Source organism: Hemibagrus wyckioides, linkage group LG02 (assembly GCF_019097595.1).
Source record: "Hemibagrus wyckioides isolate EC202008001 linkage group LG02, SWU_Hwy_1.0, whole genome shotgun sequence".
Taxonomy (NCBI): domain Eukaryota; kingdom Metazoa; phylum Chordata; class Actinopteri; order Siluriformes; family Bagridae; genus Hemibagrus; species Hemibagrus wyckioides.
Window position 1 is genome coordinate 12938928 of NC_080711.1, and position 24624 is coordinate 12963551.

General features: G+C 39.0%; 1 protein-coding gene across 1 annotated transcript in view; it reads left to right on the forward strand.

The window, feature by feature from the left end:
* Nucleotides 1-24363, forward strand: part of grb2b (growth factor receptor-bound protein 2b) — a 25568-nt gene extending 1205 nt beyond the window's left edge. The window contains exons 2-6 of the mRNA XM_058373233.1: nucleotides 326-656; nucleotides 19246-19343; nucleotides 21058-21180; nucleotides 23167-23335; nucleotides 23489-24363. Coding sequence (XP_058229216.1) covers nucleotides 579-656; nucleotides 19246-19343; nucleotides 21058-21180; nucleotides 23167-23335; nucleotides 23489-23674 — 654 coding nt within the window. The 5' untranslated portion in view covers nucleotides 326-578 and the 3' untranslated portion in view covers nucleotides 23675-24363. The remainder of the gene's footprint in view (nucleotides 1-325; nucleotides 657-19245; nucleotides 19344-21057; nucleotides 21181-23166; nucleotides 23336-23488) is intronic.
* The last annotated feature ends 261 nt before the right edge of the window (nucleotides 24364-24624 follow it).

Genomic DNA, 24624 nt, shown 5'->3' on the forward strand with positions numbered 1-24624 from the left:
GGTCCAGCGCCCGCCTGCGCTCATCCAATAGGATTATTTCTGCTGGTTTTCTGCCCCGTTATTGGGGAGCGTCTCTGTTCGCGGCCACCTGATTGGTCGACGCGGCGGCGCTCTGACGACGCAGTTGGTCGCTGGAAACGTCAAATACGCGGATTTCCTTCCTCTTTACACGGGGAGTGTTGGATTTTTAATACCGCTCGTCTCGTGGGCGCGGTCCATTCAGTGTTCTGGACCGACTCGGATTCGGTTGGGTTTTTCAGGCTTGGTGTTGAATAAGGAAGGGGTTTTTACGGCAGGGTGGTTTATGCGTCTGGTTTGTTTGCAGGAGATTCACCGGGACCTTTATGTGAGAGGATCGTGCCGGAGAGAGACGTGGGACAGAGACTGCAGGAGAGACACCGGGAGCCACACACTGAATTGTGTCCTGGAACTGTGCTCGTGTTTCTAAGTCGAGACATCACCGCCTTCATCCGGCCACAGGGAATAAACTCAGTGGGGAAAGAAAGAAAGAAAAAAACTCGATCGAGACGTCTTTCACTTGCTTTGGTGTAGAAACACGCAGGTGTTCTAGCTGAATCATGGAGGCCATTGCCAAGTATGATTTCAAAGCGACTGCTGATGATGAGCTGAGTTTTAAACGAGGAGAGATCTTAAAGGTAATGTTGACATCTTTAACCTCATCCTCTTAAACAGACTTAAAGACAATGTTAACATCTTTAACCTCATCCTCTTAAACAGACTTAAACTGCACTTCTAATCCACATGGGAATATTATAGAGAGCATTTTAAACAATTCACCCTTCTGTCCCGTTACCTGAAAGCTGTTGTTTATGATCACAGAGCTGTTGAATTCCTGACTCAGACCGGTCGGAAGGTGATTAATTTTCTTTAGTCACACCGCTCTGACATGATTTACTGACTGGCTGTAACATGATACATGACCAATTCTGTAGTAACGGCTCATTCACCGGGACTCAGATGAACCATTTATTTTACTGTTTTTATAATTTCAGTGCTTTGTAACCGTCAGTAAGTTTTCCACCACAGAAGACTCTTCACGGCAGATGACTATGCACTTTCCTGGTGCTTGGTAAAATGACAAGCTGCTTACTAATTTCAAGAGAGGAAAATAGAGAGAAGCGGCCAAGGGAACATTTGTTTATAGCCGCACCAACATAAGCAATAACGGGAGCTTCCTTGCAGACACTTCAGAAAATGAAAAAATGTAAACATTTATAAACGATTAACAAGACATTGTTAACGATTAAAAAAAAATCAGCAAATCAAAAATAAAACTAGTTGGGATGTTTTGTTATAGGAAAGTAATTTTAAAATAGAGGAATGTGATGTGTCCAGTAGCAAAGCATGTCCCAGAGTGTTTTGCTTACACTATATAGACAGTAAATTATTTTGTGCTGAAATCAGGATTTTCAGGAAGAAGTTAAAAAAATAATACATGGGCACACGCTCATTTCGAGTTTAGTACGAGTCCCAAGTTAGATTTCATGTCCAAAATGATGATCTTTTTGCTACAGGGAAATGTTCTTAAGGAAAGGCTTTATTTAATTGAACATCATTTGGGAATAAGCTACGCATTGCAGGCTTCAACTGAAGATTCTTTGCATTTCCTTACCACTGCGCTTCGGTGGATTTGAGGCAGCAGACCGAGAACATTTCCACACTTTAAAATAAATTAGTTGTGGGCTTGCAGTGACTAAGATTTCAAATCACGCTTTCTTTAGCCTTAGTATGTAAGTAAATGTTTGTTCTTTTCTGTTCTCACGCTAAAAATGTTTTACAGCACTTGGTATATATTCCTGCATTTATGTTTGCAATCAAAGCATGAGTGCTGTATTGAAAATAAGCCACTTGGTGGGATAAAATCTGGATTCATATGATGGTTTGGTCTACAGAAACGATTTGGTTATGTTTAAGCTCCCGTCTGATCTTCAGTGCTATAAAAGCGCCGATGTCCTTGATGCTCTCTGAAAATTTGCTGTTATTAGATCATATCTGAACATATAGTTATTTTTTGTCAAATCCTTCGCTTTTTCTGCCCGAATGTTTCAAAACAGCCCTGCCTTAAAGAGCTCAAGCTGTTTCCGTTTCCAGCCCAGAGCTCTGAGATTTAAATGTAATCTTTATAATCCCTCTCGTCAGGCATCACAGGATCTTTGATAAAGGAGGCACCAGGAGCACTGCTCGTACATCATGTTCTTCATCTACATTGCACTTGAATCAGTCGCCTGATCTTTTGAGTAGGGAGTAAAATAAAGAGGAGACAGAGCGAGATGGTTTCAGATTTAGGGCACAGACAACGTGCCTACTTTTTATATGGAGCTTGCTTGCTTATTTATATTTATATATATGTATATATATGTGTGTGTATATATATATGTATATATATTTATATATATGTATATATATATATAGGACACAGTTGTAAAAGCTTAAGCAGGACTATATAAACTCTTCCACAAGATTAAGAACTGTAGGCTCTTAAGTAATCTCTGCAGCTACAACGTCACATCTGTGGGACATTTATTATTCCTTCCTCATGTGATGCTCATCAACTACAGAGCTTTCATTTAGTCGCCACATACGAGAGAAGGACAGATATTCTAGTAAGCCTGCAGTGAGCATTAGTAAAACGAACCAGGAATTGAAACTTTATGAAATGATTGCATTTGCATTTTTGAAACTTGGAAGGGAAAAAAACGTTTGGGGGAAGTTTGTTTGGGGTGTGGAGGTGGGGAAGATGCTCACACCTTCTGTTTTAGTTAGAGCTGGCAAGATGCCACTTTGTTTTCCAGCACCATTATAGATACTGAAACCTTGCTTAAGCTGATATTCGCCTTGTATTGTTTCTTTAAAAATAATTACGCTTAATGGGGTTTTTTTTTGTTTGTTTTTTTAACTGGAGTTAAAAAATAATGCTTTAAGATTTTTATCGAACTGTAAAGGAGTATGAATATCATAAGGTCAATTCTAGCAATATAAAGCTGTAAAATATCTTTGGGTAATTATGTTCAGTTCCAACAACTTGTTTCTTTTCCAATTCTTATCTTTGCCCGTGGTTTCAGGAACTTATAGCAGGTACGTCTTCTCGGAAATCTGATTGTGTACCAACATAAGCAACAACAGGAACTGACTTACCACCAAAAAGAAAAGTACCTATAAATGGTTAAAAGTATTGCTTGTGATGTTTATTACTCATTTTACAATTGTAGTCATTGGCAAACTGCTGTGGTGTAAGAGAATTGAAATGCACTGGTAAATGGTCCTTTCTTATAACCTGTAGTGTATTTTGTGCTGGAGCAGGATTTTCACACAGGGGTGTGTTCTTGTCAGTAAGTTTAATAATGATGATAAGAATTGTTATTAAGGAAAAGCTTCATTTAATTGAACATCATCCAGGAATAAGCTACAGATTACAGGGTAAAATTTAATATCCTTATGCCGTTTTTTTTCCCCCCTGGAATTATCCCGATGATACCGGGGATCATATCAGTGACATCTGTTTTTACTTGAATAAAATTGCTCTAGTTTTTCCATCACATGGAACCAAATCTTCCAATAACCACATGTCTAAAATATGTCTATAGCTACCGCTCAGAAAACCGACGGTGAGCTGATATTAGCCGCTAAAATCAAGGACGCCTGCATTATTCCGTCTCTCACTGATCTCTCCATTCAGAATTGAAGAGCAGATCGAACATTTCGATATTAACCAGATTTGCCTGCTCCTGCCTCGACTGAGCAAAAGATTATGATCAGCTCTCCTGACTGGACCGCTGGATTTAAATCTGTGTAAATCTGACACCTTTCTTTGTTCTTACATTAAAAAAAATAAAAAAATCCTAGTGTTCTGAAACTTCTAGGAAATTATTATTATTAATAATATTATTCGAGGGAATTATTATTATTAGTGTAACCAAGAATGTTCTGGGGAAAAAATGCCGCAATGTCGTATTTTAAGCAAGTCTGACCATGTTGGCTAATAGCATGTAAGAGGAAGTCTGCAAGTAAGAGAGTAGTGCACTTCAGACCATGACTGACACTTGGTGTGTGTATACTTTATTCATGTGGGTGGTGTGAGAGGTGGTTGTTTTTTGTTTTGTTTTTTTTTTGGGGGGGGGGTTCCCTTCCTTTTTTTCCTGAGAATCAGGCAAATGACCTTTTCCAAGGTTGCTTCAGTTTTTGGATTGTGCAAACTCTTTGCGTGAACAGATACTCGACATTGTGTCTTTAGTCATTCTCAAGTTTCCGTATTGCACATTAACTAGAAAATAAAAAGCCTTTTTTTTAGTTATAAAACAGTTTTCAGGTTTGTGCCAGTGGTATTAAGCGAAGTTACATTACATTCTTAACATCTTTCTTTAGATTTTCTGTGTAAGATGTTGGATTAATGCTTTTAAGTTTGTAGCGTACATCTACAATAAAGTGTGTAGCGTGAATGATGTAGGGCGTTTTATCCGGCTTGTCCTGAAATTAGACAAATAAATCCCACACTCTGAGATGAAGCACTTAATGTATATTATTGCTGTTGCGTTACGAATGACCTTTGTGGATCGCTAGGAACTTTTAAGGAACAAAATAGATGTGCTGTTTTAGGAAAATAACCCCTGACTGTGTGGAGTCGTATTGTGTGATTTTTTTTTTTTTTGGCATTGGTTACAGTGTATTCATTTATGAATGAAAGGCATTATATTTGTAATGGAAGGTTCATTGCTGGTGTCTAGTGTGTAGGTTTTATATTTGCATCTAATGTTGTGGCCTATTTGCAAAACAAAGTGCTCTTAATCTTGTCATCTTACTGAGGAACTGGGACAGAAACCGAAAACATTACCATGCTACAGTTATACTGTTTCCATTTGTTTATCCAGTTATTATTAGGCTTAGATTAGATGATATGCTTAGTCAGTTCCTGTGACTGTTTTTCTATAGAAGTGACAATGTATTCAAATGAGCATGTTAAATAAATGAAGACCTGTTGTAGGAGTTCTGCTGTCTCTTCAATATAGCTTTGCCATTTCAGAAGTAATGAGAAGAGTTGATCTTTTTCAGGGTTAGACGTGTTCTCAGGGTTTCATGTTGACTCCAGTTGTCGCAAATCTCTAAATAAGATCTTCAAGGTTCAGCAAGGGCAGCTCGATGCTTTTCATTGAAAGGGCAGCTGTTCCAGCCTTGACCTGTTTTACATTTACTTAATCCTAACCCTCAGGGTTTGGTAAGAGTCTGAAAACTCAAGCATGGTACATTTATTTAGCTCTCTAGCGTTTGAAGTGAGAGCGATTCAGTCGGTAATGTTTAGCCCCCGAGAATCACGGCCCTGGGGTTACTCGAATGACGTACTTAAAGGATATGGTGAGAGGGAAGCATTGGTGTTTTGCTACAGTACACATCACACTCCTCCATTGTTCCTGTAGGAGAACATCATCTTGTTATTCCTCCTAAAGACATTTCATTCTTTGACCGTTATTTCTTGGAATATACATGGTCATTTTTTCTTTTTCCAGTGAAAATCATTCAGTTTAGTGCCGTCTTTAACTACAGAGATCTCCTTCAAACTTGGTATCAAGTAGATTAGTTTCATTTATTTTAAAAACTACTTGCACAGACCTTTTTTCTAGATAAATGCTACATGTAAGTGCTGTATAAATATATATTAGTTTTCTCTTAAAATTCCGACTTGTAAATGATTCAGTCCCGCACCAATGAATTTATAATCTATAAATTATAAATCTGTAAATGAATAAAAGTACATGATCTGTAGCACTACTAATTCTTACTGTGATGGAAACAAGGAAGAGGAAATAAATATAGCAAATTCTTGCGCTCCGTTTTATATTGTTATTTATATTAAACCAGTCAGATTATTAATGAGTTTCAATCAGATAAGAAAGTAGGCTTAATTGCTTAAAGGTTATCAAAACATTCGTATTGTGAAAATAACTACCGCTTACTCTTACTCGAGGAAAATACCATTGCTAAGAAAAATACCGTAAATACAAAAAGTTCTCATCCAGCTACATGAGTGTAAGAGTCTTTACAAGAAAATAGTAAAGCAGTTGTTACATGTAGAGCAGGAAGTGTGGAATAAAACAGGCCGATTAAATTTCCTGTGTTAATATGCGTTTGATGAAACGGACATAACTCTTGAGTGAAAGCTTCTGCATGCTGTGACGTGCCGACATCGTACAGCGATCTCATAGAGCAAAGGGGGTCCGATTAAAATGTATAAGTCCTTTATTGATGGGTAACTAAACCGTATTAGAGATTCACACACACACAGTGCTTAAATTATCATCACTTCTCTTCCATCCTGTACACACCTGTTATGAATGATGCTGATGTGAACTGTTATTGACATCGCTTGTGATATTTTCCAAGCAAGTTCAATCCTGAGAAATCATTGCCAGTATAACCGAGACAGACAAGTCTGCACGCTTCGGAGTTAAAAAGCAAAACCGGACCGGTTATAAGAAATTTTTCTCTTGCTTTATGAAAGCAGTGCAGAGCGACTATTCTGCATTTTCATCCAAGAAAATGAGCGATAGACAAGACAGGCAGAGAGCAACGTGAAAAGCTTTTTTTTTTTTTAGCTAGAGACTGGTTTATCAAGTAGTGTTTTATTTAGATTAGTGAATCACACCGGTCAGCATGCAGTCCTGCACTTTTATTACTCTATATTAGTTTTTCATACATTCAGTTTTGGGTGAGGAACCCTGTAATGGCAGATGCAAGTCCATGTCTGTTTGCAGGTGTAATGGTACCCTGATAATACACAGTGCATGTCTGTGTGTGTGTGTGTGTGAATGTTATAGTTCAGTAATCATTACCCTCATTGACCTTTGTGGAAGAGTTTCGATTTAAACAGTGTAGACAGCTTTGTGAATTGAGTCTAGTTTGCAGAATTGCACAGATCAGGTTTTCAGTAAAGTTTATAGAAAAAAAACTGAAAATTGATCTATTTTGGATCTGGGAGACTTTTTTTAAAAAAAAAAAAAGGGAACTAAGGGAAATGCTTGCTTACTTACCAAGCTTTCTATTTGCCCCGCTTCTCGTTTCCTTGAAAACATCTCTACTAAGAATTGTGTTCCCTGAGTTTTGAGTACATTTGTGATGGCAACAGCAAGCGCCATGAAAATGCATTCTTAGAAAAGTAGCAGCCGCGTATCGGGAGAAACGTGACGCTTGTTGAAACGGAGCTTACCCGTGTGAGTGCTGTAGATGGAGTATTTCACAGTAAGAGGTCAAAACTTTAAGAATTCAGTTAAGAGAAAAGTTATCTGTAAGAATGTTTTCGGGAAGTTTGTTTTCCTGACTAAAGGCAGATTGCAGCTTTCAGGATCTTGTAGCATAATGTCTAGATGTTGTCGGGTGGATCCGCATTTATACCACAGTATAGAATCATCAGATCTGAAGGTGTGGGTAAATCTTCTCTAACATGTCAATGTTGTCCATCAGATCATTAAAACTGTCAGGAATTGTCGTTTCTTTTCTATGCTATTACTTTAGAATCATTTTGTAAATCAAAATCAGTCAGACTGATGCCTTCTGAATTGTCAACAGCACACCGCTTTATCACGGTTTCCTAGAGTTAGGTCGTCTGCCATGGTGTCATTATTCTCATTGTGAATTTCTGTTTTGTCATGTGTGTAACTTAGTATTATTGTTGTAGAACAGGGGTCAGTTTCCAACCTGCTTTCTTCCTCGTATTGTTCACTTTAAAGTCCTGATATGTTAAGTTTAGATAAGATTAAGATAAGAACCCACATTGGTGTTTTTTTTTCTTCTCCCAGGAATGAGTTGTTCATTTAGCGTACCTGATCCAAATGCTTCCTTGAGTTTCAGGTTCACGCTGAGCTCACCAAAGGATCGATTGTTCATACAGCATTGATGCTTACATTGACTGTAAGCGGTGTGGTCAATGATTGACAAGGAAATAAAGCTTACCTTGTTTTCTACCCAGCTGAAGTGAAGTCTTGTTCATTTGCAGCTCTGGTAAAATATGACTACTCCTTGCTTCTACAGAGCTAAATAAATCAAGTGAGCAAACCAAACACACCACACCGAGTTTCAGTAATAACCAAGCACAATTTACATTTTTGCCAAGCAACAAATGACATTTTTCAGGCTATTCTATTAAGGAAAAAAGTAATGTGCTTAAAAATATATATTTACTATACGGCAAACATGATATATATACCAGCCCATGATATGTGCTTGTTGCATATCCCATTTTAGATTTATTTCCCAGGTTTCTGTTATACTATCCTCCACACTTCTGGGAAGGGTTTTCCACCAGATTGTGGAGTGTGGCTTTGGAGATTTGTGCTCGTTCAGCTACAAGAGCCTTAGTGTGGTGAGAAGATCTGTAGTCATTTGGTGTTCCAGTTCATGACAAGTTTTGTTCAGAGGGTTTGAGGTTAAGGCTCTGTGCAGGCCACTTCGAGTTCTTCGCAAATTTTTCTAAATTTGGCAGACCATGTCTTTATGATGCCCACAGAGCACAGGGGCATTGTTACGCAGGAACAGATTTGGACCAGTGAGTTTCAGTGAAGGGAAATTGTGCTTTGTGGCATTGGTCACTGACGTGACTCTAAACTGGAGAAGGAGGACTAGCAGATGAATAGTGAGGTTAATTGTAGGCTAGTCTATGCGCACACTTTCTTTTTTATTTCTTTAGCCAGTAAACATGGACAAATGTCACATGACTTCTTATTCAAATGAGTGCTACCTATAATGGGATATAGTGTCATTTTCTTGTACCCTGTATACTGTCTGTTATTTGAAATGGAGAACAGCAGTGCTGATGTTTTGCAGTATTAGTGGGTATGTCTAAACACGTATTGCATCAAAAATATTCCCATGAAGGCATGATTCATTAACATTACACCAAACTTTAGTTTACTGATAGGGATTTTTTTTTTAAAAGTGACAGTGCAGAGTTGTACCATTTTCTCTGCTGGCTTTGTTTTAACTAGGACTTGCAGAACACAAGCAGTGTGATAGTGTGGTCCTCCTAAAAAGCTCAAACATAATTACTCTCGCAGCCCTACTGCCCCATGTTAATCTATAAGTAGTGTTTCCTCTTTCTCCGTTTGTGCAGGTGGGTGTCAGTGACCGGCACGGTTTATTACCTAATACAGAATATAAGCTATGACACTAACACCCAATAGCTGATTCTCTCATGAAAAATAGACAGAACTGAGTAAAACTGCAACTAAACTGTCCATAAGGAAGTGTGCGATCATGTGATATTACAGCTGGCTGCTTTGGTTTGTTCGTTATTTTCTATATTTGTAAACAGGAAGACGTACACTGTGACTCCCAGATCAGCCCTTAAAATGGTTTTAGTTTGGTTTATTTTCTAAGAACTATGTAGTCTGATTGTTTTTTCCAGAAAAAATTAAAAGGTTTAATATGGGCTAAAACTAGAAAAAGGATTTGCTTATTCATTTCATTCTAAACATGTATCCCCCCCCCCGTACAAATGTATCTGTGTGAATAGAGGATTAAAGATACATATTAATCTTTTTCTGAAAAGCATGCAACACGTATCCGTAAAGCTGCTTTGTAGTAATTGAGCTCTTCCTGTTAGCAGTTGTGTCCAGTTTCATTCTCTGGTGATTCAGCCTAATTACTTCACCTGTTTCACATTGATTATATGTCATTACTGTATTACTGAGGTTTTTTTTAGTTCTCAGTTTTAACACGCATACAGTATGTCTGTGTGTATATATGACTAGCGGGAATTTTCTTGCATCATAGAAGGCTCCGTTTCAGCACGGAGATCTTGTGGTTTTGAATCATGTGCAGATGGAAAAGGAGAAGGAAGCTTTTTTGGCCCATTTGAGCTAAACCGACTAAAAATGCCCCTGGGTTTGCACCGCATCGTCCTGTATTCGGAGCAGTTAGCTGAGCCAGGGTGCTCGAGGTGTTCTCGGTGTAAGAGTACAGAATGTCAGTACAAAATGGAAGTTCAAGTAGATGTATTTTCTGGACCTGCGTGGTTAGTCGTTAGTGACCTCGTCCGAAGTTTAGTTAAACTTTGACTTCATCGGACAGTGTTGTGTTCTTTTCTTCCTCCTCTGCTTGTCCAGTTTGCTCTGTGTGTGTTCTCTTATTTCACCTTTAAACAGTAATATTACCTGCCAGCAGGTAGTCTGGCTCCATCAGTCCAGCTTCACTTCTCACTTGCTCTGGTTGTTAGCGCTGACTGTTTCCCTAGAGCTCACAGTGCTGTAGTTCAGGCATCACTTAGTTTTATGGAATAACTTACTGCAACCTGCACGATTTTTCTAAGCCGTTGTGATTGCAAAGCACGATTGTGTGAACGTAGCAGCAAACCCAGTGACATGCGCGTGCAAGTTTGCAGCCGCCCTTGATACCACTTTGTTCTCACTTCCTGTTTAGTGCCTCTTCCACCCCCATCACCTTCCTGTCTTCATGGAGCAGCATGCGCTGTCTTTACTCTCTGTCTGACTCTTCTAGAACTTTCCTGTTAGGTTCTCTGAATGTGTGTCCTCTGTGCTTTTCCTCCCACTTTTACCACCCTGTTATTTTATGTGCTTTGTTTCAGTAACCTGAGCTGATTTGCTCTTACATACACCTTGTCTCAAGTTTCTTATTATTATTAATTGCCGGTTATCAAATCAGGTTTCTGCGAATCTACTACCTCGTGTTTAAGCCCTCCTTCAAGGCTTCAGACCTTCTCTACAAGTCTAAATATTGAATTTCTGAAGAGAAAATAAGAAGAAATGGAAGGGGGAAAATAAGTGCGCCGTGGCTTCTTTAGGGCAAGCCTCGCGGTTTATTATTTCTTGTAATTCTCACGTCTTGTTAAAGTAAGAAGCACTAATTATTCCCGGGAAGCGGTCGTTGTACCACAAATGCTCCAGTGCGTTTTCCTTTATCTGCTGTTTATCCCCGTCTGAACCCTGCTGTGAGAAAAGCTGTCTTCCCACAGCAGGATAGGAAGCTTTTCCACGTGGTGTGTGTTCAGGGACTGCACAGCAGGACCGATTATTTCTTAATTAACGTCTTCTTTCCTCTCCTAAAGCAAACATTGTTGATTCTTTTCCTCCCCCCCACATAACCCCACCCACCTATCTCACACTGACCCAGAAAAGCAGAATGAGAGCTCTAGGCTGCACCAGTGCATTGAGGCTTGCATAGCATCAGCACAAACTGACAGCTGCTTTTCTGTGGTTGTTGATGTTTTATAGTAAAGGAAATAACTGTTTGTAACATCACTGCTTGTGCGCTTATTAATCGAAGACACGTATCGACATCGATATCTTTAAATTGGGGGAAAAACGAGAGTGGAGAGATTATGATTCAGGTTGAGCTCTGTGTTCGACTTATTTCGCTTTTAAGAGACGATACAAATAACTGGTTTATGAAACGATTACAAAATAAAACGTGTGACCTTCACAAGAGGAGATGCCTCTTTGTATTGTTTTTTTTTAGTTTATTGAACAAATAGATGCTTACCAACGTTAGCAGTGTAAATCCCAGTCATTAGCAATTGCCAGTAAAATAGTTCATTTTTGTTCTTTGATGATTTATTAATGTTTGCTATGTTTCTTGAGCTACATTATTTACAAAATAAGTAAGTATAAGTTTGTTTGTTTGTTTTTTTACATGCCAGTCCTAGTCTTAAATGCTATTCAATTGAAGTCATCCTCTTTTTTTTTTGTGCTCTCTGTGTTATTTTAATTTCAGTGCTGTCTAGTGTACATTGCTGGAGACAGTTTAAGAAAGTGCTACAGCGTTTCATGTACACTAATCACCCATAATGTTAAAACCAGCTGTTATATAGATTATATAGAGTACATCTCCCTTGTACCATTCTTGCTCATGTAAAAGAAAACGTGATTCTTCATCCATGGTCCAGTTCTGATGCACATTGTAAGGGTCAGCACGGGCATTCTGACCAGTCTGCAGCTACTCAGCTCTATACACAGTGATCCGTGCGACACGGTTTTATTTTATATGTTTGTATGCAATTCAGACAGATGCTCTCTTTTATAATCAGGCTTTAAGGCTTGGTTTTTGTGCACTCTTTGCGAAGAGACAGATGAGAGCATCTGTCCTTCCTGCTGTGATCATTGTCCTATGAGCTGATTGACACGGAAGTACAGCACTGGGCTAAAATGACCCTCCCGTACGCTCAGTATTCTTTAGAGATGATAAAGAGAGACAGAAAGGGGAGATGTTTCAGTATCTCGGGTTCTTGATGGTGTATAAAGAAATTAAACCACATCAGTGTAATAATATTGCAGCAGAATTTCTGTGGAAGTCTGGAAGGGTTGCACAATTCTTCGGCCATCATAATTCTCATCGTCTCATGATTCTCTGATAAAGTTCAAAATAGTGAGAACTAATTGATAAATGAAAGCCGTTATTATCAGCAAGGTATAGAATGAGTCGTGGTGGTGTTTCTGTTTCTCTCCTGAGAGAGACTCGTACGCTGTGTGTGTGTGTGTGTGTGTGTGAAAATCACTCTGTGTGTAATGCCTCATTGGGAGTTTTTAAGTGAGTCGGTGTGTGCAGCCTCCCTCCCTACCCTCATCCTTTCTTTCTCCTAGTAATTGGGGGATTTAATATTTGCTACGTTTAATCTAAATAAGCTAAGTGGGCTGTAGTCTTGCTTCAGCTGTGTGCCTGACTATAATTAAAATCTAAAATGTAGGGGAAATCTCTAATGGCCACAAAGCATAGTGAGGAAATTCCTGTAGAATTAATCAATTTTAGCATCACAGTGCGGTTTAAAATGCACTGAAGCTCAGTACAGATATTTGCATGTGGAATTTCTTCTTCTTTTTTTTTTTTTATTTTTCTATTTCAGTAGCTCCTTTTCCTTCTCCTTTTTCTGCTGCTCGTCCTCCTCTTCTGTCTTCTTCTTTTTTGTCGTCTTATTTCGCTTCTTCTTCGTTTTATTATTGTTGTTAATGATTTTAAATATTAATACTCAGCATATTGTTTTAAGTCTGAGTTCATTTCTGTGCACACAGTTTTTAGTTTGGTTTTTCTTTCTTACGTTTTGTTTATAGATCTTATTGTGTAGAGGAAGTCCTAATGTTCTTCTGTTAAACATCTGGAGCATCAGTTTAGATATAAATAACATTTAGGCAGAAGGACCAGGCTGAAAGAATTAAGGAATGCAAAACCCTCTAAACTGTTTTTTTTTTTTTTTCTCTCAGCCTATTTGAGGTTTGGTTCAGTTTTTCTTCTAATCCTTCCTCTTTTAGGAAAAAGTTAGTTTCTTATTCAGTTAACACTGTAATAACAAGATGGAGCACATGTTCTGTTACTGACCTTTCCACTTCTCATTTTATTACACGATATGCTGCCTTTTTTATGTTCCTTTGTTTGACCTTACATGATGTGATATTTGATAAATATTTTATTGAAACCCTTAAAAAAAGAAGCGCAAGTTGATATTTTTTTATTTAGATTGAACTTTATGATTGACTGAATGGAAATATTCAGAGAGAAATGAGTAACCCTGTGTCTGACAACAGGTCAAAAAGCTTTGTGATCGTTTCTAGAATTATCGGTAACATCTGTCGAATACGGCTCGGATTTGTCATGATAAGATCCTGTCTATAAAATCTTTTTCTAGTTATATTCAATTCTTTGCTCTGTTTGCACGTAGTTGCACACTTTGCCCTTTATGTGGACAAACTTCTGTCCTAGCTCTGTGTTGGGGTTTTTTTTTTGTGTTTGAACTTTGTTTAGGATCCTGGAGAAATGTCGTTCATTTCACTATGTACTGCGTCAGCTGTATAAATAAAAGCTTCCTGAATCTTGAATCTTCTTACTTGCATTGCTTACTGGGGGGAAAATGGCATTCTGTAATGTATGCTTCTCTGACAAACTGAGACATGCAAGGGAAGAGAATAAATAAGGTGCAACCAGAGAGTTGTAATAACACTGTTCTTTATTTTCTTGACCAGGCTTTAGTCATGTGAAGTGCTGATCATGTGCTACTTAGCTCTAATCGGAGCTGTGTTTTAGATAAATTGCCCTAATTTGCCCTGCTTTTCTGTTATGCATTTAAGCAGCCTTCTGAAGGCACCTCTTCAGTCCAAGAATAGTGTTGGTTTTTAACATCCTCTTTTGGAAATGAGGCATATTCTATCACTTATAGCCATGCTATAACCATCAAACTCTGTCTTCTTTGACCAGAGCTCTGCTGTGGGTTACATTTCCGTGGTTTAGGGGCCAGGAAAATTGGTGATGCACATGAAACTGTTTGCTTGCTCTGGCTTTATTATTTGCACTTTATGGTAAGCGTATTGTATGGTGTAATCGCAGCTCTGCCCCAAATCTAGTTGTTTGTGTGCCAGGTCATGTCCTATCCTGAGGCCAGGCCTTTAGGGGGGTGGGTTTGGGCTTACACAAGTGATAGTGGAATATGGTCATTAGTCACTTGCTTCTGTTCTGTTGCAGGCTTAAAGTGAAGTATAAAAAATATAATATAAAAAGGCTTGCTCTCATAGCCGTGTTCAGGTGCTGCCGGATGTCTCCAGAGGTTCCCGTACAACTCCATAGCAACTCCCTCAATGTCAGCTTAGAGCATATACATTTAAGGCAGGACTTCGACTCTGACATTCATCAAGGCACAACAGAAGCCGATTCTTTTCCAGAGTCGCAATTACACCACCTAGCATGCTTTCTGTATCCTAGACTAGGTTTTGAAATCAGCTTCCTTTGGCAGACAGCTGGCCAGGCAAACATTTGCCGTGTTTGCTTTTGCGCTAGACACTTATTTAACTAACCCCCTCATTATTTAACTAACCCCCCCCCACTTTAAATGTGTCTGAGTCTTTTGTAACGCTGTGTGTTCTGTTTAGAAAAAGTTCTCCAAGTGCTCATGAACTAAGCCCCAGAGAGGCTGGTACGAACACGCGCAGAATTGTGAAAGGAGCAATGATAGTAAGCCTTGTTTAGAGTACTTTACTGTTTATTATAGTGTACAGCTGTGCTGAGGCAACTTAGTGTTAAATCACATGCAGGGATGGTGATGGTGCTGTGTGAAAGACAAGTGGCTCCCCTGTTCTAATGGAATTGATTATAGTGATTATTTTTCATGTTCCTAAGGTTATGCTGTATGTTGTCTCGGCTATCTGTCCATATGGAGACTTGGGCAGAATTATTATTTTTGTAATTTGCAGCTGGTGAAAACATTTCACCAGATTTTTTTAATGCTGTTAAATGATTGATCCTCATGATACCCTGATGTGGCTTTTTTTAATTGCTGCTCTGGGTAACAGCAGGAGGCCGAACCAGCTGTGGACGAGATTATCCCTGGCTTCGGGCACAGAAATAGAAACTGTCTCTGCAATTGCAGCTTAGCGAGATCAGACGATGGGAAAAATGGAGAGAAAAAGCAGTTTCCTCCGCGTCCTCAGGCACGGTCCGAGGGTCTGGTTAATTGTAAACTTCAGTATGTAATCAGAGAGTATTGGTAGTAGTGTAAGGTATAATGATTCACTCCAGTCATGATTTCAATTAGATTCTCAGACAATTTATATCTGAATAATAATAACGATGATGATGATGATGATGATAATGATAATAATAATAATAATAATAATAATAAGTCAATTCTCTTAAAAATGTTAATTGAATAAACCAAATCTCTCATTGGGAATGTGGAAAAATGAAACCTACTGAAACATAATGAGCTGTAGCAGAAATCCTGTCCCAGAGTCAACCAGATTTCTGCAGCCTGTTTCTAGGGCATTGCAGATCACAGAAGCATGGGGCTGGTGTCATGTGCTGGTGCTTTTTAATAGTAATAACAGGATCATGTTACCATACAGTGTATAATTCACGATGACTGTTGCAATCCGGTGCTGTCGGTCATTTCACATGTACAGTTGATTTCATGTGATTCTTCAGTGGAAGTACTGCAAGATTATGAATCGCGTGTCCTCTATGTACTGGAATGCTGTAGGTTGTGTGCATTGGGACTCAAGCAGTGTCCAAGCATGTAAAGAGTCATGCTGAATTATTAGAGTGCTGATATCACACAATTCCCGGATGCGAATAATCATACTCTCAGTAAATGCATTAATTAACAGTTGTGCACAGAAAATCTGAAACAGTGCAGGAAGTGCCTGCTTCTTTGCCTTTTTAGTGTATGAAAATTCACGGTCCACAGATGTGAAAAGCCAGCATCAGTGTTGCTTCTGCACTGTCTTGGTGCTCTCTAATCAGCTAAATGCCAATGGTTAAAGCTCTGGGTTACTGATCTGAATGTTGGGTGTGAGCCCCGGTGCTGCCACTGATGGGGCTTTAATCATGATTCTGAATCTTCTCTGCTCAATGGGTGTTGTATGATGGCAGACCCTATATCTACCTAAAAAGCTGAGATATGTGGGGGGGTACTGTAACATGAGTTACTGTAACATAATGTATATGTTACAAATACAGGCTTTTACTTTTTCTTCTTCTTCAGCTTAGTTGATAACCTAATAACCGTGCTTGCGGTATAGCGTTACTGCAGCTATTGACAGAAATGATCATGTGAGGTAACATTATCCGTGCTCTGATTAAACAGCTCATCGATGGGTGATTTCACTTCCCAAAAGAAATCGACCATCAAACAGGTCAATTCTTGGTGGCAAGTGCTGGTTTTTGTAGAATGTCGATGTTATTTGATAACTTATGACGTGTAGAAATGAAGCATTTGTCTGTGGCCTGGAAACTACAGCTAATGTGATTATACACAGCAAGATTATATTTTTAATATTTAATAACAGCATATTCTGCCTTTTTCCCCTTTTTTGTTTCATGAGTAAAGCATGTGGAGAGCACAGTTTGTTGTATACTCAGATATGAAGGTTCAGCATCATGGCAAGGTTTAAAACCCGGTAATAACATTTTATAGCCAGTTATACAAACAGGAAACCAGTTCAGTGATGACTAAGCTGGTGTGAAGTAAACTCTGTGCAGTTAGGATATTATTCAGGTTTCAGGTAGACAGGTACATAAAGCGCTACTGTAGCCTAGATAAGAGGAAAAGTTAAATTTATGGATCAGTTTTGTCTTCTCTTCTAATCAGTTAACAGATAAACATTGCATCTTTAGAGGCATGTGGATGAGATTCCGCCCTCTCCATTTATCAGCAGTTAAAATCCTCTCTAACAGGGCTTTGGGGTAATGGAAATTCTCTGAGCTGGAGCGACGCAAATATGTATTTAATGGAGACTACAGAATAGTTCAGGGCTCAGCGTAAATGCTGTAAATTTTGGAATTGAAAGTTTCTCTGTGATCAAATTTAGGTAGTCATGCACAATTATGTGAATCTACCCATGTCAGTGTTCTCAATCAAGTACGCAAGTCTCTTTATTTACCACAAGGGAGATTTTGAGCAGGTTTCCTGTATTCAGGTGGTTGTCTAGTCAAGGTGAAACCCAAGCTGCAGCGTCCTGTACCTCACAGACTAAACCTAGCAGAAGCAGGAGCATTTCTTTTAAGAATCTTTGTCTTGAAATGAGAGCAGTGGTAGTTCACTGGTGAAGGGTCTGTTCCGTCATAGGACAGAATGGCGATCATTGTGTTTCAGTGCATGTGGTCATGATTTGTGTTGATTAGGTTACAAAGAGGATGTAAGGACCACCAGGCCATGCGCTAGTAAAAAGAGTTCATAAATAGACATTAACCTCAAACAAAAACAGAAATAGTAAGGGTAGTGTATATTTAGTGTATAAACAGTCTCCTATCTTTGACAGCTGATGAGAAATTGATGATAGAATCACAACTGTGTGTGTCTGTGTGTGTGTGTGTGTCTCTGTGTGTGTGTCTCTGTGTGTGTGTCTGTGTGCCATTAGATGCTGTTTGCCCAAATACATTTCTACCATGCTGTATAAAATAATCTAAAAACAAATGTGTGCAGAAGTGATGCTTAGTATTTGAAGGTGTGTTTAGCTCTGGTTTGTGGAGCGCTAAAGTGTTAACCATGATGAAAAGTTTTCATACTTGGGTATTTTATGAGCTGCGATTGGTTAAACTGCAGTCTTGCCTTTCCGTTTTAAGCTGCTGGGAGATAGAGTTGAAACTTCACACCCCTCACATCCTAATTGCAGTGTCCATTTCCTCTATTTCTTATTTTGGCTTTGCTCTTATTAGCATTTGAATATTTCTCAAAAACCTATATGGAAACTAGAGAGCCCTAAGCTTTTACAACTGCGCTCTTCTACAAACCTCCGCTTACATCATGCAGAGGACTTGTAAGATCTGCATATGTTAATAGAATCTCGAGGGGTTTTCAGATTTCAACCACTGAGGTGCAAGGCAAAACTGCTAACCGCTAAGGTACCCAGGCCTCTTCATTCATCTGATTGAAACAGGTTTGTTAGTGTGAAGGCAGTTATGATCACCCAAAGTAACTGTCCCTTCAAAATTATGTCTACATTTGTGAAAAAATTGGAAAACTTGAAAATTGTGAATGCATAAGTTTTTGTTCTTGTTTGAGAATCGTCTTCTAGTTTTGCTCCACCAAGAATTTTGCTCAATCGAAAATGTGTTTTACGTTTTAGCATGTAGATGCTGTGTTGTAACACCTAAATGCAGTCACTCTTATGATCATTTTCCTGCAGTGGTTTCATAATTTTCATCTGCAGCCCACTGGTTTCACAGCATGTCAGAGTCTGCTCATGATGTCAGAGATGTCAGTCATGCAGCAGTGAATAAATAATGTGAATAAAATAAACTTTTCCATCTTTTCCCGAACTATTTCTGAATCTCCTCAGCTAACAGGAGGATTTATTCTCCCAGACTCACTGCTACGTACTAAGCTGCAGTAATTTTGTATTTAGGTTAAGACTTTAGCTAGGTGTGATTTAAAATGCAAGACCTATGGTCAGTCTCCTAATTATTTGATGTGCTTGTGGTTTGTTGTCGCGAGTCAGAAACGCAGTCAAAACTGATCATGGCTGTTCAAGCACACACAGCGGAATAATACACACATAGTGTGTGTGTGTGTGTGTGTTATCAGAGCACGCATAGTAACCCATGCATAAAAGAGATACACCACACCCTACTCGTGTGCACAGCTGATTGCATAAAATGTGATTGCGAAATGGTTGAATCTCTTTCGTAAAGTTTTCTGATTTCATTCCTTTTCTTATGGTCATCGTTCTTGCACTGTCAGGTTATACTTGTGTATGGTTTCTTCACAAGCATTAGACTAACCTGTACGGATTTTTTTTTGTTTAACAGGTATTAAATGAAGAATGTGATCAGAACTGGTACAAGGCTGAGCTGAATGGCAAAGATGGCTTCATCCCCAAGAATTACATAGAAATGAAAGCACACCCGTAAGTACAACTTCACAGCCTTTCCGTCTCCTTCACACCACAACCACAAATATATGCTACACGTCACTTTATCAGTTCAGCCAGTTCTAAAAAATCTCTAGTGAGTGCATCAGGGGTCGAGGTAGTGTGAAGTCTTGTAGAAAAATTGTGAAAATACAAGATCACAACACAGCTATGTGTTTATCTTTTCACTTTTAAAGGGTGGCATAGTTACACTGGCACATGTTGAGGGGTGGGATGTATTAGGCAGCAAGTGAACACATCCGTGTGGTGGAAGCGGCTTTGAAATGGCCAAATTGTGACGGCTAGACGACCGGATCAGAGCATTTAAGCAAACCAGCAGGACTTGTTAGGTGTTCCCGGTGTGCACTGGTTAGTCATCTAGTCTTCTTTCTAGCGTGCTGTCGAACCAAATTGATGAGGATCCAGAGATAAAGATAATGTCAAACTGTGTTTATATATATATATATATATATATATATATATATATATATATATATATATATATATATATATATATATATAAAATAGTGATGAGACTCCTACTGTATGGCCCTAGCTGATCGCATCATTAGCTTTATTACTATTAACCGCACACAGCAGCTGTTATTAGACTGTACAAATGGCTGTGTTTACAACCGATCTGTATTTTTAAAAGCCTCATGTTCATTCAGAACTATCCTGTTATCGGCTTGTGTGTTAGTCTTTAAAGATTAATATATTTATTTCATTTTTGTCAAGTTTGCTAAAATTTAATTTGGTTTGCATTTGCTTTTTTTTTTGGGCAAGTTTGAAAAGTGGTCCATTGCAGAAAAGTTTGGGTTTGGCAATCAACATGGCATTTAAAAGAAAAGAAATCAGCATTTATATGAAAGGCACAAATTAATAAATGTAAAAGTTTTGATTGGATAAGCATTTGCTGTGAAACCCCTTGTGTATCTTGTTTGAAAAGACAGAGTTAGCGCGACTCATTCAGCATTTTATTCCTAGCTGAGTTTATTGCCCATATTAGTTTGCCCATAGACTGATTTATTTACTTTGAACATGTATTATAAGGTCATTTGTTGGACTTTATCAGGTTCTTTGTGGCCAGCGGGCTATATGTTGGACATAAATGCAACTTAAGCATTGTAGCAAGAACAAGCCATCAGGCTCTCTTTACTTTTATACGTATTTGAATATTAGTGTCACAGGCAGGCAGTTTTCTCCAGGAAGATGGGCACGGGGCGGTGGTTCTTTCCTCTTCTAGTCAGCCATTTGTATGTTTTTGTACGACTGTGCCAATCTTAGGCAGAGGAAAGGGAGAGGCTACTAAAGGACAGCTGGGTTTTATGGATCTTCTGTATTGCACTGGCACCTTTTTTGGTTTCTTATCATTCATATTATGCAAATAAGTGGAATGGCATGCAGACAGTCCTGTGTGACCTTACAGCTTTTTCCCCGTCACCCTGTACAGAAAATGTAGCAGAAAATAAAACACAAGAGCTATTTTTACTATAGGAACATGAGTCTGAACTGGTCACTGACATATATATGCGCAGCCTGAAAGTATTAGTTGTAGGTATTATAATGAAGCCCACCTCACAGATGGACAGATCCCCACTCATTTCTGAGTGTTTAATATAGCAGTCAATCTCTTATCTTCTCTCTGTGTGTGTGTGTGTGTGTGTGTGTGTGTGTGTGTGTGTGTGCGTGCGTGCGTGCGTGCGTGCAGGTGGTTCTTTGGGAGGATTCCTCGGGCGAGAGCAGAGGAGCTGCTGAACAAACAGAGGCATGATGGAGCTTTCCTTATTAGAGAGAGCGAGAGTGCGCCTGGAGACTTCTCCCTGTCCGTGAAGTGAGTGAGCATGCAGGACCTCACACCTTATCACACTGGATATTTGACACCATGATTGCATCCTCACTCAGCTTTTTCTTTTAATTATTCTGTGTTTTTTTGTTTTTTGTTTTTTCCTACCTTGCTGTAAAACTGGATGGTGTGTTTTCACAGGGTCAGGGTCTCACTTCTGGGGTTTTGTTTGTGTCTGTAGGTCTGTCAGGAAGACTTGGAGGGAGTGGAAATCAGTGTTGTTGAATTTAACATGTAGTTCAAATGTAGACATAATTTTGATTTCGTGCTCATGAATGTACACAAATGTCATTCATAAGCATAAAAATGTTTTTAAAAAGTGGAACTGACGGAGGGGAACTATTTCAGACACCACAAATTACCAGCATTATAATTTGTAGCAAAGCCGTTGTTGGCAATGACCACTTCGCCACGTTTACAGTAAGAGTTAATTATGTTTCTGCAGTTTCTTTTGTGGTTCAATTTGGGCTCAGTTGGCTTGGCATATTGTCTTTAATTCCCCCAGGGAAACCAGAGACCCAGTGATGGACTTGCAGTTTTAAAATCCACTATAAATCCTCTGCCAATGAGTGGAAATCGCATATACTATGCAAGACCACCTTGACCTCATGTTTGAGGTTGTGCTCTTGTTAAAACATTTCCCTTTTCACGAGAATCAGTTTCTTAGCCAGGGAGATTAAATTGCTCCATGTATATTTCCTTTGATGAAATGAATTGTAATGAGTGGTGTATGCAGATAAGCAGCCCAATGCCATGATGCTCTCATACTCCACTGTGAGTGTGGTGTTATTGGGATCATGCATACAGACACTTCTTTCTCTAAACAAGCTAAATTTTTGCATGTATGGTGTTCCAAAACTTTCGATTTTTCAAATTGTTGCTGCTTTCAGGTCGTCCTGCAGCTCTTTTCCAGTGACTGCTGGTTTCTGTCTTCTAATATCGATATATCCCGAGACCAATTCCTATGACCCTTCCCCTCTGTAGCATTTTTCATTCAGTTATGCTTGTGAATTTGTATTTTCTATATTTATAATTAACGACATTGTGCATGTAAATTTTAATGTTATATGCACTGGAAGTATGTTAACGTACAAAAACTAAAGAGTCTGAACACTTACAGGTGAACACTTACACATTAGGCCTTTAGCTGACCTCTAGTGGTCATTTCTCCCACCCTAACCTTTACCAACAGCCCAGCTTTCAGTCTTGTTTATAATCTACCTCTGTTTCATCTGCTCACACGCGTGTGTATGGGCACACCTACGCGGCCATGTGTGTGTGTGTGTGTGTGTACTATCGGCTTCTTTGTCACTGCTTCAGTGGTTCCAGCCTTTCATGTGCAGTTTCATATGCAAAGTAACTCTTGATTATCATCAGTGTAATTACCCGATTTATTCCACTGCCACACAAGTGGCTGGAAGAGCAGAGAGATTCTGGGGTTATTTTCGTGTTCCAGGATAAGGTCATTCCACAGTCCACCATTTGAATGCATTTTATTACAGGATTATATTATGGCACTATAATTGGTGTGCTGAAGATAAGGTCGACGTGTTGCCTTCTTAAAGGAACATGGTCGTGTTTTCCACTTTCCGTTCACCGCATCAGGAACATTTGCATGAGGAGCAGCGGTATTATTCAGACATGTTTCTGTGACATGTTACTATGAAGAGAATGAAAAACCTCAAAGCTGACTTGTAACGCAAGTCTAGCTTTTAAATTCCATCTATGAGCGTTTGAAATATATGCCAACTGATTCAAAACTACAAGCAGTACATATTTATAATACTATGTCTTGTTATAAAATAGACCTCAGAGAAAGTCTTACCCATTGTGTTTCTTAATGGAGAAAAATGTGACCAGATTTACTGATAATGGTAATCCTCTATATGCTTCACATACAGTTGATTAAAAACTATGTTTAAAAATATGTCTCTCTCTCTCTGTGTGTGTGTGTGTGCGCACATGCTCCTGCAGGTTTGGCAATGATGTGCAGCACTTTAAGGTGTTGCGTGATGGTGCAGGAAAATACTTCTTGTGGGTTGTAAAGTTCAACTCCCTAAACGAGCTGGTGGATTATCACCGCTCCACCTCAGTCTCTCGAAACCAACAGATCTTTCTACGGGATATTGAGCAGGTGCCTCAGGTCAGTCAGCACGAGCCTGCATTTCCACCACTGACCTGATTATATTATACTGATTTTTAGAGGAAACATTTCTTCTGGACAGTTCTAAGTGATTATTAAGTGACATTCAGAAACTTTCAGTAATTCTAACCTCTTATTTTGTTGTCCATGCAGCATCCTACGTATGTGCAGGCCCTGTTTGACTTTGACCCTCAGGAGGACGGAGAGCTGGGTTTCCGCCGTGGCGATTTCATCCAGGTCCTGGACAACTCTGACCCTAACTGGTGGAAAGGTGCATGCCACGGCCAGACAGGCATGTTCCCGCGCAATTATGTCACACCTGTCAACCGGAACATGTAAACAACGAAAGTCTAGGTCCCTTCTTTCCAAAAAAAAAAACACACACCCCTGCTCAAATAAGCCTAAATGTCCCCCTCTGCCCTTAACACCCTGTGTTTTGCAGAGTGAAAAGAGAAAAATGGAAACTGGTGAAAGAAAAAAAAAGAGAAACAAAGATCAGGAGAGTGTGTGTTTCAGTTTTCCAGTGACATATGGGCGCAAAAAAAAAATCAACACTGATTCCTGAGAATTATTGATCGCATCACTATGAACGCTTGCAGCCAGGGTCTAATGAGCCTAAGCTTAGTGCTACACCATACAAATTAACACCACAACGATCCTGTGTGTAGATTCCCCTCCATATCCCCACCCCAAGCCCCCCCCCCCCCCCGCTCCGTCTGCCTCCCCATCTTCTCTTATTCACAACCTTGTCATTGTAGTGCATTTTCCTTTCATTACGTTTTGGCTGCATGTTTTAATCACATTGTAACAGGAAATTTTGAGGCCATTTTAAGTTCAACAGATGGAAAAAGATTTAAAAAAAAAAAAAAAAAAAAACCACCAACCACACACATTAGATGGAAGTCTCTTTTTTTTTTTTTTTTCTTTTTTTTTTTTTTGGAAATAATGCTAATTAATGCTAATATCAAGTCACAATGTCTGAAATATCAGGCACAGGAACTTTGTACATCAGTTTTTGGCCATGAAAATATACATAGAGATCGAGAGAGAGAGAGAAAATCAATTTTTAAGAAGATATATATTATATATTTGTATGTGTTTGTCTGTTTTATCTTTCCACACCTTTTTTTTTTTTTTCTTTTCAGATGTAAATTATGTTCAGTCGTTTTTAAATGAAACGGAGTAGCTCTGGGACATGCTGAATCGTCAGTATAATTTTGATGAATCCTAATCTGAGATTCCTCAGACACATCGGCATGCTATTTAACTCTCCACATATTCCACGTTGA